General features: G+C 39.6%; 1 protein-coding gene across 1 annotated transcript in view; it reads right to left on the reverse strand.

Moving 5' to 3' along the window:
• ITFG1 (integrin alpha FG-GAP repeat containing 1) overlaps positions 1-15,810 on the reverse strand; it is a 242,724-nt gene that overhangs the window by 113,763 nt on the left and 113,151 nt on the right. The window contains exon 9 of the mRNA XM_075537119.1: positions 4,923-5,017. Within this exon, the coding sequence (XP_075393234.1) occupies positions 4,923-5,017 (95 nt within the window). The remainder of the gene's footprint in view (positions 1-4,922; positions 5,018-15,810) is intronic.

Here is a 15,810-nt window from a genome sequence, read left to right on the forward strand (position 1 = left end):
CCGGCGATGGAGTGGTACCCTTTTCACTGCTAACCTTAAAGGAAGTTGGCAGTTCAAAAGCACCAGTTGCTCCGAGGAAGAAATAGAAGGTTTACAGTCTTGGAAACCAACAGGGGCAGTTAGTTCTATGCTGTCCTAGAGGGTGGCTATGAGTCAGAATTGACTCAGTGGCAGGTTAATTTATTTCCCCCCCCCAAATAAACTAAAAAAGCAATAAATGTAATTACATTTCACAACATTTATATGAGGAAGTCAATAACTTAATGTTGGGTTTCTCTCCATTCAGATATATCAGTTATCTTTTCTAAACTCTGAATTTAGCTACTTATTAATATTAAAAATCCAAATTGGTATCATGAGGAAGCTAACAGGTATGTCTCCCTGGTGATGTCTAGAAAACATGAAAATTAAGGTAGTGCTTACATTCCAATAGATTGAAATATATGGGAGTTTATAGTTCCTTAACAATTAAAAAACTACAATAGCCTAAGAAAACCATTATGATTTTTAACACAATACATATTGAGAGGTAACGAATCATTTTGCAGAGAGAAATTTGATCTATGGTCTCGGTTCTTAAGAGATAATTTTTGGAATTTTCTGAGTGACTGAGGAGGTTGTTATTATTTAGGTCTAAATATGATTTGTGTTAATGAGTAGGGAGCTGGCTAAGGCAAGAGAACCTGGCTTAATTCATGGCCTATTATCAGATGGCCTCGGGGAGGGAGAGGAGTGGATTCAATTATTTGTAAGCAATAAGGTCTTCTTCTTCTTCTTCTTTTTTTTTTGCAATAAGGTCTTAATCAAGACTATACAATAAAGCCCAAAAGGCTCAGGACAAGGAACTTTAGGAGCTTCCTGATTGGTGAAAGACACTGATATAAATGGGACGGCAGCACACCCTTTTGGGACAAGGAAGCTCTGTATTGTGAACTTGCTTGGTTCTTGTGTCTTCTTTATGTGGATTGTGATTTGTATCCTTTTGATATCATATATTTGCATTATAAATATAGTGCTTATTTTGAGTTCCAGAAGTTATTCCAGCAAATTATCACACCCAAAGAAGTAGTGGAAGTCAGCTTGTGGAAGACTAAGGGAGACCCTGAGCATGCGGCTGGCGTTCTGAAAGGTAGAGGAAAACCTCAAAATTTCAGCCAGCAGGGTAGAATGAGTTATTCTTGTGGATTCTTTAGCTTGTAACTTATGAGTCTGCCTACTTAGGAACCTTTTAACTTATGACATTTGACCTAGTTAGGGACAGAGAGTAAATGTACCGTGTGGGTGAATAGTATTTAGGAAAACTGAAGAGTAGTGTGACTAATCATATTTTAGGAATTTGATTTACATAACTTTTTATCTACAAAATATCAAATATACAATATATGGTTTTGCTAGCTTAGTCTCACCTATTTTTCTTTTATTACAAAGAGATAATTGAAGTTATCAATGAAAATGATGACATAAAAATAATAACAAACAAGCAAATAAATAAAAGAAAGTTTCTTGGGGGACAAGAGAGAAAGGGAGTGCAGGGGTGGGGAAGGGAATTGGGAAGGAATTGGTGTTAACCAACTCGGGGACAAGGGAACAAGTGGTCCACAATCGGTGGTGAGCATGGTGTAGGAGGCCTGGTAGGGCTTGAGCAAGGGTAATGTAATTGAGAAGAAATGCCTGAAACCCAAATGAAGGCTGAGCATGATTGTGGGACAAGAGGAAAGTAAAAGGAAATACAGGAGAGAACTAGGAGGTAAAGGGCATTTATAGAGGTCTAAATACAGGCATGTACATATGTAAATATATTTATGATGATCAGGAAACAAATCTATGTGCATATATTTATAGATTTAGTACTAAGGTACCAGATGGACATTGGGACTCCACTCAAGTACTCCCTCAATGTAAGAACACTTTGTTCGATTAAACTGGCATTCCATGATGCTCACCTTCCCGACATGATCGCTGAAGACAAATGGGTGCATAAGCAAATGTGGTGAAAAATGCTGAGGATGCCTAGCTACTAAAAGATATAGTGTCTGGGGTCTTAAAGGCTTGAAGATAAACAAGCGGCCATCTACCTGAGAAGCAACCAAGCCAACACGGAAGAAGCACACCAGCCTGTGTGATCTCAAGGTGTGGAAGGGATGAGGTTTCAGGCATCAAAGAAGGAAACATCTTATCATTATGTGCTCGCCTTCCTGATATGAGCCGCTGAGGACAAATGGTGGCATAAGCAACTGTGGTGAAGAAAACTGATGGTGCCTGGCTATCAAAAGATATAGCATCGGGGGTCTTAAAGGCTTGAAGGGAAACAAGCGGCTATCTAGCACAGAAGCATCAAAGCCCTCATAGAAAAAGCACACCAGCCTGTGTGATCACAAAGTGTCAAAAGGATCAGGTATCAAGCATCAAGGAACAAAAATCACATCAGTGTGAATGAGGGGGAGTGTAAAGTAGGGACCCAAAGGCCATTTGTGGGCAACTGGACAGCCCCGTACAGAAGGGTCTCAGGGAGGAGACAAGCTGGTTAGGGGGCAGTGTAGCAATGATGAAATATATAACTTTCCTGTAGTTCTTAAGTGCTTCCTCCCCTCATTATCATGATCCCAATTCTACCTTACAAATCCAGCTGGACCGGAGGATGTACACTGGTACAGATGGGAACTGGAAACACAGCAAATACAGGACAGATAAACCCCTCAGGTCTGGTGGTGAGAGTGGTGATACTGGGAGGGTGGAGGGAAGGTAGGATAGAAAAGGGGACCCAATTACAAAGATCTACATATAACCTCCTCTCTGGAGGTTGGTCAACAGAAAAGAGGGTGAAGGGAGACGTTGGACAGTATAAGATATGACAAAATAATAATGACTTGTAAATTATCAAGGGTTCATGAGGGAGGGGGTAATGGTGAGGAAAAAATGAGGAGCCAATGCCAGGGGCTTGAGAGGAAAGCAGATGTTTTGAGAATGATAATGGCAACAAATGTGCAAGTGTGCCAGACACAATGGATGTATGTGTGGATTGTGATAAGCATTGTATGAGCTCCCAATAAAATGATTAAAAAAAGACTTATCAGGAATTTATTTTTAAGATTATTCTCATTATATATCATGAATATGATCATATTTTGTCTCTAAACTTACTTTTTACCTAAAGAAATAAATATTTTTATGTCTCTTAATAATTAGATTCAATATAATCAATATTTTACATTAAAATAATTTTATTGGGGGTTTGTACAACTCTAGTACATCCATCCATCCATCCATCCATTGTGTCAAGCACATTTGTATACTTGTTGCCACCATCATTCTCAAAACATTTTCTTTCTACTTGAGCCCTTGGTATCAGCTCATTTTTTTCCCCTCCTTTCCTTGCCCTCCCTTCTTCATGAACCCTTGATAATTTATAAATTATTATTATTTTATTATGTCTTACGCTTTCCGACATTTCCCTTCACCCACTTTTCTGTTGTCTGTCCCCCAGGGAGGGGGTTATAAGTAGATCATTGTGGTCGATTCCCTTTTCTCCCTCATCTTCCCCTTACCCCCTTATATCGCTACTCTTATTATTGGTCCGAAAGGGTTTATCTGTCCTAGATTCCCTGTGTTTCCAATTCTTATCTGTACTAGTGTACATCCTTTGGTCTAGCTGGATTTGTAAGGAAGAATTGGGATCATGACAGTGGGTGGGGAGGAAGTAGTAAAGAACCAGAGGAAAGTTGTGTTTCATCAGTGCTATCCTGCACCCTGACTGGTTCATCTCCTCCCTGAGATCCTTCTATAAGGGGATGTCCAGTTGCCTACAGATGGGCTTTGGGTCTGCACTCTTACAAAGTTATTTTTGGTATATTTTGTTGTTTTTTTCGGTTACACAACAAATGAAATTTTTATTGTTTATGTACAATAAATTCGATTAATCAAATTAATGAGCATTATATTTAATAAGGATCTACCATAAAGTTCAGAGTCATAGTAAATCAATCTGATTTTATAAGTACAGATTTAAAAAATTGGAGGTTGATTTTTCATTTTTCCACTGTAAGAAGAATATAATGCTGTCTTAAAGATCAAAAGATGATCCTTGTTATGTATTTTGCTAATTAATGTATAAAACAAATTTTAACTTTCCAAAGCTAAATTAAAATTAAACACTGCTGAATTTATCAAGTGCCTTCATAGTTACGTTTTGTGTCAATTTGTCTGAGCCAGGATTCTCAATTTTACAGTTGAAGCCTCTTCATGATGTGAGTTGACATATTATTAGTAATTTCTTAATGAACTCTAATATGCATAGCCAAACAGTTGTGAGAAGATAAGGGTGGAGTGCTACTCCCTTTATCAGATCTTAGTCCTATGGAATTGGAAGGAAATTTCATCGGGGGTGTAGCTTACACCTATATAAGTTGATGCTGTGTTCTCTCTCTCTCTCTCTCTCTCTTATTTTTGCTGGTTCAGATACTACTATTGGTTTATAGACCTGCTATATTGCCTGCCTACCCTGAGAGATATGTTCAGTCTGTCATATTGCCTGCTAACCTTGTATTCATCTGACTCTGCAGCCACACGAATCAGGAAAAGCCCCTAGCCTGACTTCTGACCTTGGATTCATCTACTTTATCCTTAACAGCTTGTGGTCTTCCTGCTTCATGTTTGCCAGCCCTGGCCACCACCGGAGTCAAGGAAAGCTTCCAGCTTACCATCTGACTCAGGCTGGACTTAATTAAGTCTATAACTATACGAACCACTTTCTTGATAAAAAATTCTTTACACACACACACACACACACTCATACCACAGGTCACTGGTTTTACTTCTCTAGAGAACCTAAGCTAACATAGTACTAAGGAAAGGAATGAATATGTGCTAGTAGCATTTGCTGGGGGAAATTACTAAAAACCTCAGCCACAAACCCATTGATATACCTGCTTTGTTCCAGATTTTGCTAAGTAGATGGTGCTTTTCTGGCAGTTTTTATCTTCACACCCTGGCAATAAGTGATCTGTGTGTCCATCTCCATCTGAAACACAAAATTCCAAAAGGCCATTAACAAACACAAAATAACATATTCATTTTTGGCAGATTAAGTTCTTATTTGGTCAAAGTCTATATCAATCTAGACAAAATTGAAAAATTTGAAATATGAATTTGCTTCAATTTTTAAAAATTACTCTGCCCTTGCTTCCAAATATAGGGACTATGACTTGTTTAAATCTGACACTCTTTTCTCTTGTTGAATATTTAGCATATGTTGTGCCATCGGTGAGGAGGGGAGTGGGGAAATAAGGGGTCAAAACCCTTTCAAGTTTTAAAGTTAAAATAATGAAGTATAAGAACTATAATTGCTTATTTATATACTTATTCTTGCTACCACAAGAGAAAAAGAAAGATGGCACTATTATTAAGGCTTATACACATGAGACTTCTATCTTCAGACATACTTTCACTAAGTGTCTTATACAACATAAACTTCAAGACCTTTTTGTAAGTACCTTGGTTTTTGAACACCATCAAGTTGGTATGGATGAAAAAGTAAAGGAGGGGAATACCATATTTTCAATTGGCTGCTTTTTCAAAAAGGGTGCACACTATTTCACAAACTCTTCTAGAGGTGAGGCTACTAAGGAACTTGGAGTTGGCTGCTCCAGTGCTCCCTGCTAACTACTGCTCCCTGAAAAATTGAAGACAAATTTGAAACATGAAACTGTTAAATCAGAAAATGAGTAAGAGAAAATGAGAAAGCTCATGGCACATCATCAAGAGGAATAATTTACATGTGACCAGAATTCCAGAAGAGAAATCAAGGGGAAAAATTTAAAAGCCCATAGAAATTAGATTTGTTGAATGAAAATGTTCCTAATATCATGAAAAATGACTGCATATGTATTCAAGAAATTCAAAGAACTCCAAACAAGATACCAATCCATCCCCCAAACATCACTAAGACATAAAATAATCAAAATTCCCAGAGACAAAGACAAAAAAGAATCCTGAGACAGCTAGGAAAAAATAAAGGTAAGAATCAGTAAAACTAAGCACTGATATTTCAGTAGAAAACATGCAGGTAAATAGACAATGGGATAACATATAAATAATCTTGAAAGAAAAAAAATTACCAACCAATATGTCCATATCCAGCAAAAATGTCCTTCAAAACTAATAGTGAAATCAGGGCATTTTCAAATAAATAGAAACTAAGGAAATTTGTATAAACCAAATTAATATTACAAGAAATGATAATGGGAGTAATTCTGAGAGAAAATCAGCAAAGGCAGATAACAATCTGAGATTAAGGCACATGATAGCACCATTAACTCAAATGAAGAATTTATAAAAATAAAACATACTAAAAAAGTGAAATTGGAAAAAGAGGAAGTCAATTTTAAAGATAATTAGAAAACCAAAAGGGAATGGTATAATTACAGAACTTCCAAATGCAGAGTAGTCAAGATTAAAACAAACAAACAACCTTTAATAGAACATTTAAGAAACTCGATCTCAAATAAAATTAATAAGCCTCCTAACTATAATAAGCAAAGGAAATCCACATGGAATCAACAAACACCAAATCCACAGCAATGAAAAAAATGAAAACAAAATCTGCTAACAAAATTAATTCAGCACCAAAACTACTGAGAACAAAGAATCAATACAACAATAACAAAAGGCATGTGATAGTAATAAATGTACATCAATAACTATACTTCATGTGAGTAGATTACATGGACCTGTCTACTAGGAATTGAACTTGGACTGATCGCTGAAAGTGATTTTCCTTGTCCCCTGTGATATTAGATCAGATTCTACACTGACGCACCACATCATTCTTTTTTATATAAATATTTGTTCATGAAAAATGAAAGTAACAACTTAGAATTTGATGGATAGGACACTATATCCACTGCTCTAGAGAGTTTCTAAGGCTGTAAACCTTTATGGAACATGACTGCAACAATTTGTTCCCACAAAGCAGCTGGGTATATTTGAACTACTGATCCTTGGGTTATCAATCCAAAAAACGCCCACTGTACTATCAGGTCACCTAATACTCCAGAGATAAAGAAAAATGTGAGAATAATGGCTTAATGTTTTGATCTATAACCTGGGATACTAAGCTTAACAAAAATCAATCACTTTATTTTGAACTACAGAGTAGAGCATAGGTCGACAGCTCAAATGGAGTATACCATATATACTCGTGTATAAGCCAAGATTTTCTAGCACACTTAAAAAATCATTTTATTAGGGGCTCATACAACTCTCTTTACAATCTATACATACATCATTTGTGTCCAGCACATTTGTACATATGTTGCCATCATCATTCTCAAAACACCTGCTTTCTACTTGAGCCCTTGGTATCAGCTGCTTGTTTTTCTCCTTCCTCCCTGCTCCTCCCTCCCCCTGAACCCTTGATAATTTATAATTATTATCATATCTTACACCATCTGACATCTCCCTCACCCAGTTCTCTGCTGTCCGTCCTCCAGGGAGGTTACATGTAGACCATGTCATCTGTTTCCCCTTTCTCCCTCATCCTCCCTTCACCTTCCTGATAGCGCTACTCTCACCACTGATACTGAGGGGCTCATCTGTCCTGGATTTCCTGTATTTCCAGTTTCTATCGGTGCCAGTGTACATCTTCTGGTCCAGTCGGTTATGTAAGGTAGAATTGGGATCATGATAGTGGGGTGGGGGAGGAGGAAGCATTCAAGAACTAGAGGAAAATTGTAATGTTTCATTGTTGCTACACTGCACTCTGACTGGTTCGTCACTTCCCCACAGCCCTTTTGCACAGTGAAGTCTAATTTCCCCTAGATGGGCCCTGGTTCCCCACTCTGTACCCCCACTCATTCAAAATGCTATGATTTTTTTGTGTGTCTTTGATGCCTGATACCTGATCCCTTAGATGCCTTGTCATCTCACAGGCTAGTGTCCAGCACATTTTTAATGCAGTTTTTGTGGTAAAATTGGGTACATTGGCTGATATTTGGGTCAGCTTATACTTGAGTATATACGGTAAGTCAAAACATCTCCTTCAACCATCTGGAAAATTTACTCAAGGATGGCTATGGCACACATAAGCTATAAATAATACAAATCACAAAACTAAATGATGGTAGAAAGTTCTTAATAGAATTCAAATTTATCTTTAACTTCTAACATGTGGGACCCAAGGCCAAAGAAGTCTTAAGTGAGTTCCTAAAACTGCTTTCTTGTTAAAGTAGACTCAGAAAATACGTAGAAATAACAGCCAGCTTTAACCTTAAATTTGTTGAGACATGTGAGCCATTTGACAGATAATGTATGCACATATAAGCTACTTTCCTGTGATTCAGTATTCATGCAATGCTGGAAATATATACTAAATTTTTTTTAATTTAAATCACCAGTCAACTTAACTTTACATTTCTACTGCAGTATCTAAAGGAAACCATCACTACATTTTCCAGACAAGCACATCATTACCATAAAAATATAATAACTAGTATTTTTTTTAATCAGGGAAAAAACTCAAGGTTTAAAATTTTATTTTTATTTATTTATATAGTATATTTTCTCCTGTCATTTTAATCCCTGCCATTTCAAACCAATCATGGATACTTATCTGTTTGAGGAAAGCTCTCTACTTCTAGAACATTAGCAAACAGTGAAAAAGGCAGATATATGAAAAAGACCTTCTCCAACTACAAAGAGACCAAAGGAAACAAGTATGAATGGTAAAGGACAGAGATGTGGACTGAAGACTAAAGAGAAGAAGCTGAACAAAAATGGTGAGAGAAGACAGATGGGTAACTAGTCTTATCTTATGTGGCCATCTCGAACTTTTGCAAGTAGCGTTTGACTGAGATTCAATCCTGACAGTAAAACCGAAATCACAAAACACATACAAGTGCCTGGTGACCAGAAGTATAAACTGTCCCCACCTTTAATCACTCAGTGACAGCAACAGCGCTACTTGCACGCTCCTAAGTAAGATCTGTCTAAAATCGGATTTCTGCCTTCCTGAATTAGGCACCTAGCGTACAACCCTGGGTCTGGAGGCATGTAAACTCTGCCTCAGTACACTGTGCAGGAACTGTGCCAAGTACTGGTAACCAATGGGCAGGAAAGAACTTTTTTCATAACTAGCTGTCCTGCCTGCAGCTGCCCTGTAGGCCAAGTCTTCAGCCAAGTCTTGAATCAGCACAAACCACTGCTCGATCAGCAGCACTCCATCCCTTAAACACATATGCTTTCAGCTTCATGACTGGTAGAAGATTCCAACCCTCACGGGATACCCTGCCATCTAGTTTTCTCTTCTTAGATGCCTGCTTTTGCCCTAGTTTCTCTTTTATTTTTATCATCTCATCTTTAATGTTGCTTCTTGCTTCTGCTTTTTTTATCTTCCTTTGATCAGTTTTTCCTTTACTCTTCTTTTATTCCCTGCCCTCTGAAGTTTCCTTTGCTGTGTTTTTTTACTCCCTTGTTTTATTATCCCTAAATGTTTTTGTTTATTTTTTGCTGTTCTTTTCTTGTCCTGTCCAACCAGAGGCAGCAACCATGAATACATGGCCCTGCTGCATCCACACCTCATTCCTTTATCACTCGATCATTAGACGGGAGCCACTACCAGTAAGTTGCCCCTAACTGTGCTACATACACAGCAGAGAACTGCACACATGTTCACATTATTTACTGCACACATTAGGAGACAGGTGGTGAGTGTCCATGGATAAATCAATATGTTATCAATTAAATACAAATAAAGTACTATATTTCTCTAGGACAACAATTTCAGTTCACATGAAGAAACAAGATAAAGTGGCTCAAACAGGTCACCTAAATATAGAACCAGAATGTTTTTCATAAGAAAAAAACTACCTGATTAAGAATGAAAAAGAATGACTTTTATGCACTTTCAAAAGATTGAAAAATAGAAAAGCTCGATCATAGCAGGTGAAATCAAGAAAAATAAAGAAAAAGCCTGTAGAAGTAGTGAGAAATACACTGACAATATCAAAACGTGCTCCCATCAAGTGGATTCCAAATCCCAGGGACCCACTGGACAAAACTGAAATTCACTTGTGGGTTTCTAAGACTACATTTTTACAGGAGTAGATGCCTCCTCTTTACCTTGGCTATTAAGAAAAACCAGAAACCATAAAAAAGCAGAAACTATAAATCCAGAAGATTAAAGCAAAGATTTCAGAATAAGATAATACATTGACAGAACAAAGGAAGAGAACTGAATAAATGGAAGGCCTGATTTGTAACCTTGGAGGTTTCTCTCTGAATACAAGTCTGCTAGACCAGTCAGAAAAAGGACGACAACAAAGTCCAAAGACAACCTAAGAAATATGTCTTTCTCTCACTGTCATTGAGTCATTTCAGCGCACAGCGATCTAATAAAAGGACATGTCGAACTGCTCCTGTGAGGTCCTGAGACTGGCTCATCTTTGTCCCATCGAGTGGCTGTTGATTCCCAACTGCTTACCAGGGGTACCCCCATAAAGCTGAAAATTTTTTTCAAAGCTATGTATTTAAATTTTTTATGAAACAACCTTATCAATTTCAAAGTACTCTCCATTACACTTAATACATATGTCAAATCTGTGATTCCATTTTTGGAAACATTTCTCAAACTCATCTGTTTGGATAGCTGACAGCACCTCCCTTGTGTTTTTTTCTTCATCTCCTCTAAGTCATGAAATTGCTGTCCTTTCATGTTCTTCTTCATTTGCAGAAATGAAAAGAAGTCACAAAAAGGAAGGCCAGGTGAGTAAGGTATGTGGGGCAAGAGAGGCATGCTGTTTTTTGCCCCAAACTGGCACACTGAGATGGCTGCATGAGCAGGTGCATTGTTGTGGTGGCAATGTCTTCTGTCTGCCACAAATCAGGCCTTTTTGGGTCACAAACTATATGACAAAATAAAAGCTTGACTAACAGCATGAGTGGATGGGAGGAACTCCAAAGGCACTATTCCCCCTCCCATCACATCTGTTTTTTGGGGTAACCCTTTGTATATGAGAAGAAGGTGTTTAGTTCCTGATCCTAAATGACCATTCAAATTAGAAGTCAAAGTTTCAAAAAAAATTACTTAATAATCCTTACCTTTGGAATTGAAATTGTTATCTTCTTTAAAATAATGTACTATTAGAAAAAAATGAAATGTTAAAAATAAAATATCCCAAACTGAAGACTGGTATCTGGCTGAATACTGGCCAATAATTGGAGACGGGGGGAAAAAAGTCCAAGGGATTTAGGTGATTATTTCTGTGAGATGACCTCTTAAACATATAAAACACTGAATAGAATGCTATAGTACTATGAACTAGACATTTATTATACTTGAGAAAGGCAGAGCAGGCTGTTCCCAGGCGAGTGCACACTTTCCCCTTCCTTTGCTTTTCTGTGCCATTCACTCCTTGTTGCCGCCTTCCTTGTAACCCCTTAATTGCTGTTTGCCTGTGCTGTTTAAATCTGTTTCTCTGCAGGACACTACTCCTCCCTAAGATTTCTCTTCTCCCCTTACTTCCGCCATTTTGCAACATAGCTGAACATGTGACCCATGGTCTGATTGCCAAGATGGCGTCTCGGATGGCATCTCTTGCTTCATTCACTGGTCAAACCACGTGCTCCTGGGGGTTGGACTTCTGGTTTCTCCAAATGGTCTCTTCTGGTTCCCACTCCCCCCGTGCCCCCGTAGGTTCGTTCTGCTTCATTCCTTTAGCCCTTCCCTGTTTCTCCAAGCATACTTCCTCCAGTTTATGGCAAGCCGGGTGAAAGGGTATGCCTGGTTTTCTTGAGTTTCTTGAGCTCAGCTCTGTTGGGTTTTGGTGTATGGTTGTTGTTTTCCCTTTTGCCAAGCTTGTTAACCCTATCATTTCCAAGACCACTCAAGAGGCCTTTTAAGGAGAGCTGTGCCTACTGCTTCCAAACAATGGATGTGGGGCCTATACAGCAGACTATCTACACCCTAGTCCAATTGTGCTGGATACACACACACACACACACAGCCAAGGATTCCGTTTTGCCTAGAGTTGGCTACATTCAGATTAAGTGGTTAAACAGATCCCTCTCCCCATCCAAGGTCCTGGTGGGTCACCCATAGCTGGTGGTACCTTAATGCCTAGCTTGATGCCGACAGAATAATAAGGGACTAGCCAGGTGGCTAAGTCTGGGTCCTAATACCACCAAGGACAGAGATGTCCATCTAAAGTCCTCAGGTTTCCATGGTGCAAAACCTCTGGTTAAGGACTCAGAATATCAGGCAATCTAACCCATTTGTTGTGAATTTTCTGGATGGGCAACCAGGAGTCCCTTCTAGGGGAGCACTTTTGTGCTGCATCCTGTCTAATTGGCCTATATTTGACCTGCAGACACTAAAGAAGTGGATTCTAGTGTTCTTTTCCAACTTCATATGGCCCCAGTACATTCTAGATGATGAGAATCCTGGCCAAACATAGCACACTTTCACTTGCTACTCTAATACATTCAGAACATTTCTGTAAGGGGATGGGAAAATGGATGGAAAACCCGTAGGTTCAGGCATTTTTCCTGTTGAGAAACAGTAAAGACCTTTGTTCCAAACATCTCAAAGACCCTATAAAGGGATTAGTACCTGGGACTGAAGGCCTTTCGGACCCTAGCCCCGCTACACCACCCTCTGTCACGGACCTGTAGAACCCGAGAAAGAAGAGGGCCCCGTCAAAACTCTACCGTTGGTAGAGGCAGCTGGAGCATTTGGTCTTTGGACGATTCATAAGCCTTTCACCTTAACTGAACTCAATCAGATTACGAGCGACCTATGTAGCTACTTAGACAATCCAGAATTGTACATAGATACCTTTTAGCACCTTACCTGGGTCTATGATTTGGCCTGGAAGGATTTAATGATAATTGTAAGGCAGACTATGACAGATTTGGAGAAAGAGCGAGTTCTAAAGAAAGCTAAGATATTTGCAAATGTTTAACTACTGCCAATGTTACCTTTTATAATACAGACAGAGAGCAAGAGGCTCGGGCTTAGGAGAAGAAAAGGAAAGATGCTAGGTATGTGCAGGTATTGGTTCCGAAGATCCCTGCACAAGGTACAAAAGTCCCATGTGGGTCGGCATTTGGGTCACTGGGCAAAGGGTTGCCTTAACAGAAATAGGCCTCCATGAGGGGCATGCTACTGCTGTAAACAAACTGGCCTCTACAGCGCTGTCCTATGGGGAAGATCCACGAGGGGAGTGGTCTGCTGGTGAGTCTGCAACTGCTAACTGGAAGCAGCAGCCCAGCAGCTCAGGACTGCTGTTACTGGTCTGGAACCCTGGTTGCGCATGATGTTGGCAGCTAGGCCACTACATGTTTTTCTACCTAGGGCTGTCTACTCTCTCCTGACCTCCTTCCTCAGACTCCAAGCAGTATACTTAAGGAATAACGTATCGTCTCCACTGTGCCTGGAGACCACAAGCCTTAAGTCAAGTAGAGTGAATGAACCTACACGTAAAACTAAGCCTCAGGAAATTGACGTGAGGCTCAGACGAACTGGAACTATGTACTGCCAATAGGTGTTATGTCTCAGAATTGCCCCATGGCAACCCATGTGGTTAAACTCCTATGAAGTCTTATATGGTGGCCTTTCCTCCTAACAGCGTCAGCTGTAGGTATGCAGGTGTCTTTAATACAGCATTATGCCATAAGAGTAGCCCACTTCCAGGAAGCATTCCATCCAGATGGGCTTATCCAGGCATAAGGGGAGGAAACACTACCCACCTTGTATCTTCCTACAAACCGTGCTCTTATAAGAATGGGTTCCCCCAATTCCAAGCTCCGGCCAGTCTGGAAGGATCCTGTCCCAGTAATTCTTTCTACCCCTACTACTTTCTGTTGTGAAAGTTCCAAGACAGAGTACGTGGATTCACCATTTAGGGGTAAAGTTGTGGAAATGATCAGAACCAACTCCTTCACACTTTGATTAAATGAAGCAAGTACACATATGAACCATTAGACGGCCTTAAGACGGTCTTTCGTTGGCATCCTGAGTGCTTGCAGAAAACCTTACCTCAAACTCCCAACAGTCTTTATGTTGGCAAATGCTGACAAAATTCTTGTGTTAAAGTCAGCTTTCAGGATATGCCTGTTAAATACGGTGTTAATACCTCCTGAGATTTCCTTTCACATCTTCCATGTGAGACTAACCCACACTTCCATGGGTATTGCTATCCTATAGATCTTGCCCTAGCCTTACCTAAACTGTTCACTTGTTTTGTTTCTTCCAGAAGTCGTCAGATTACTATTAACACTGAGCCAAGTTGCCCTCCCCAGGGTCACCAGTGCCTGGATAACCTCAACCCCATTCACTGTAAGCCCTAAGTGGATGACAACCCCTCTGAGAGAGCTGGAAGGGTGTGGACCTCAGGCCCCACTTCATGTGCAGGAAGTAGCCAAAATGACCGTCACCGTTCAGCATCTCCCAATGATATGGGTCCATACTCCTTCAGTGGGGAATGCAATGTTGCTAGAATAGGGATAAAGGGATGTTGATTCACCCAAATGCCTGCCCTGGAAATCGGCTGGCAGGGCCACAATAAAGGGGTTGGAATGAAATCAGGCACACTAGACACCTATGGGAAAATCTTAGAACCGAGAATGCTCAGACCCAAGTCAACTATGCCCAGGTAGGAAGTCCACCTGGGCACACTGACTAGACACCAGTGACATGACATCACACAGGTGTGCCTAAACGCAGTCAGTAAGACTGGCTCATACCCTCAACCATGCCTCCTCAGTCTGGGGACAGGATTGAAAGCTCACAGCTTGCTCACTCTCTTGGGATTTCCTGCTCTGGGCTTTGAACACTGGTTCTGTGCTCCTATTGCGGTATTCCTTCTATGTATTTTTCCATGCGTCCCTGAAATGGCCATCATCAGTCACGAACTTTCTCACGCCTTCCACCAAGCAGAATTATACATGTTCCAGAGATAGCATGTCCTTTTAGAGACTGGAATACCTGAACCTGTACTTTCCCTCATAAACATTACTTGGATTTACAAAAGTGTTCCTGCTACATGAATTCTTTTATCACTGAGAAGCAAGAACCAGCGCAACTAACCCTAGAAACCTAACACATACCATGAGGTCACTGTTGATGACGATCAACAAGGGATTCTGCACACATTTTTTGTGCTAATGTAGAACAAAGTGTGTTCAGAATACAGCTTGTGAGATGGAAGTAAGGATCATGTTCCAGTTCTGACACTTCCCAGCTGTGTGGCCTAGGACATGTTTCTTAACCTCTGCTAAAAAAAAATATTTATACAGAAGATAAATGAAACTGTTGACATTAAATAAGTTTATGAGCATTACTTGAGATAAAGGTAAAACAGTTCCTGCAAAATAGTAAGTGATAAAAAAAACTAGAAGCAACTATTTGGGATATGCTAAATTATTAAATTATTAAAACCACTGATAAAAACACTCAATTAAAACTCTAAGTATTTCTATTGACTAAATTTAGAATATATTGGTGATATGAGATAATGTAATCATAGGTGGAAGCAGTGCAGTACAGATCATATCTTTAAGTCTGCATTTATAACAAGGAATAAAAGGGAACTGTCACTATGTGAGTCCTTGGGTGACATAAACAATTAATGCACTTATCTGCAAACCCAGAGGTTTCTGGTTTCAGACCACCCAGAGGGATGCAGTGTGGAAGGTCTGGTGATCTGTTTGAGAAATCAGCCTCTGCAGGCACTGTGGGCACGGTTTTCCTCTGATGCACACAGGGCCACCTTTGTCATCATTGTCATGGCAGCAATTGGTTGGTTTTTGTTTTGGTCT

The sequence above is a fragment of the Tenrec ecaudatus genome, chromosome 18 (assembly GCF_050624435.1).
Source record: "Tenrec ecaudatus isolate mTenEca1 chromosome 18, mTenEca1.hap1, whole genome shotgun sequence".
In the NCBI taxonomy this organism is placed as follows: Eukaryota; Metazoa; Chordata; class Mammalia; order Afrosoricida; family Tenrecidae; genus Tenrec; species Tenrec ecaudatus.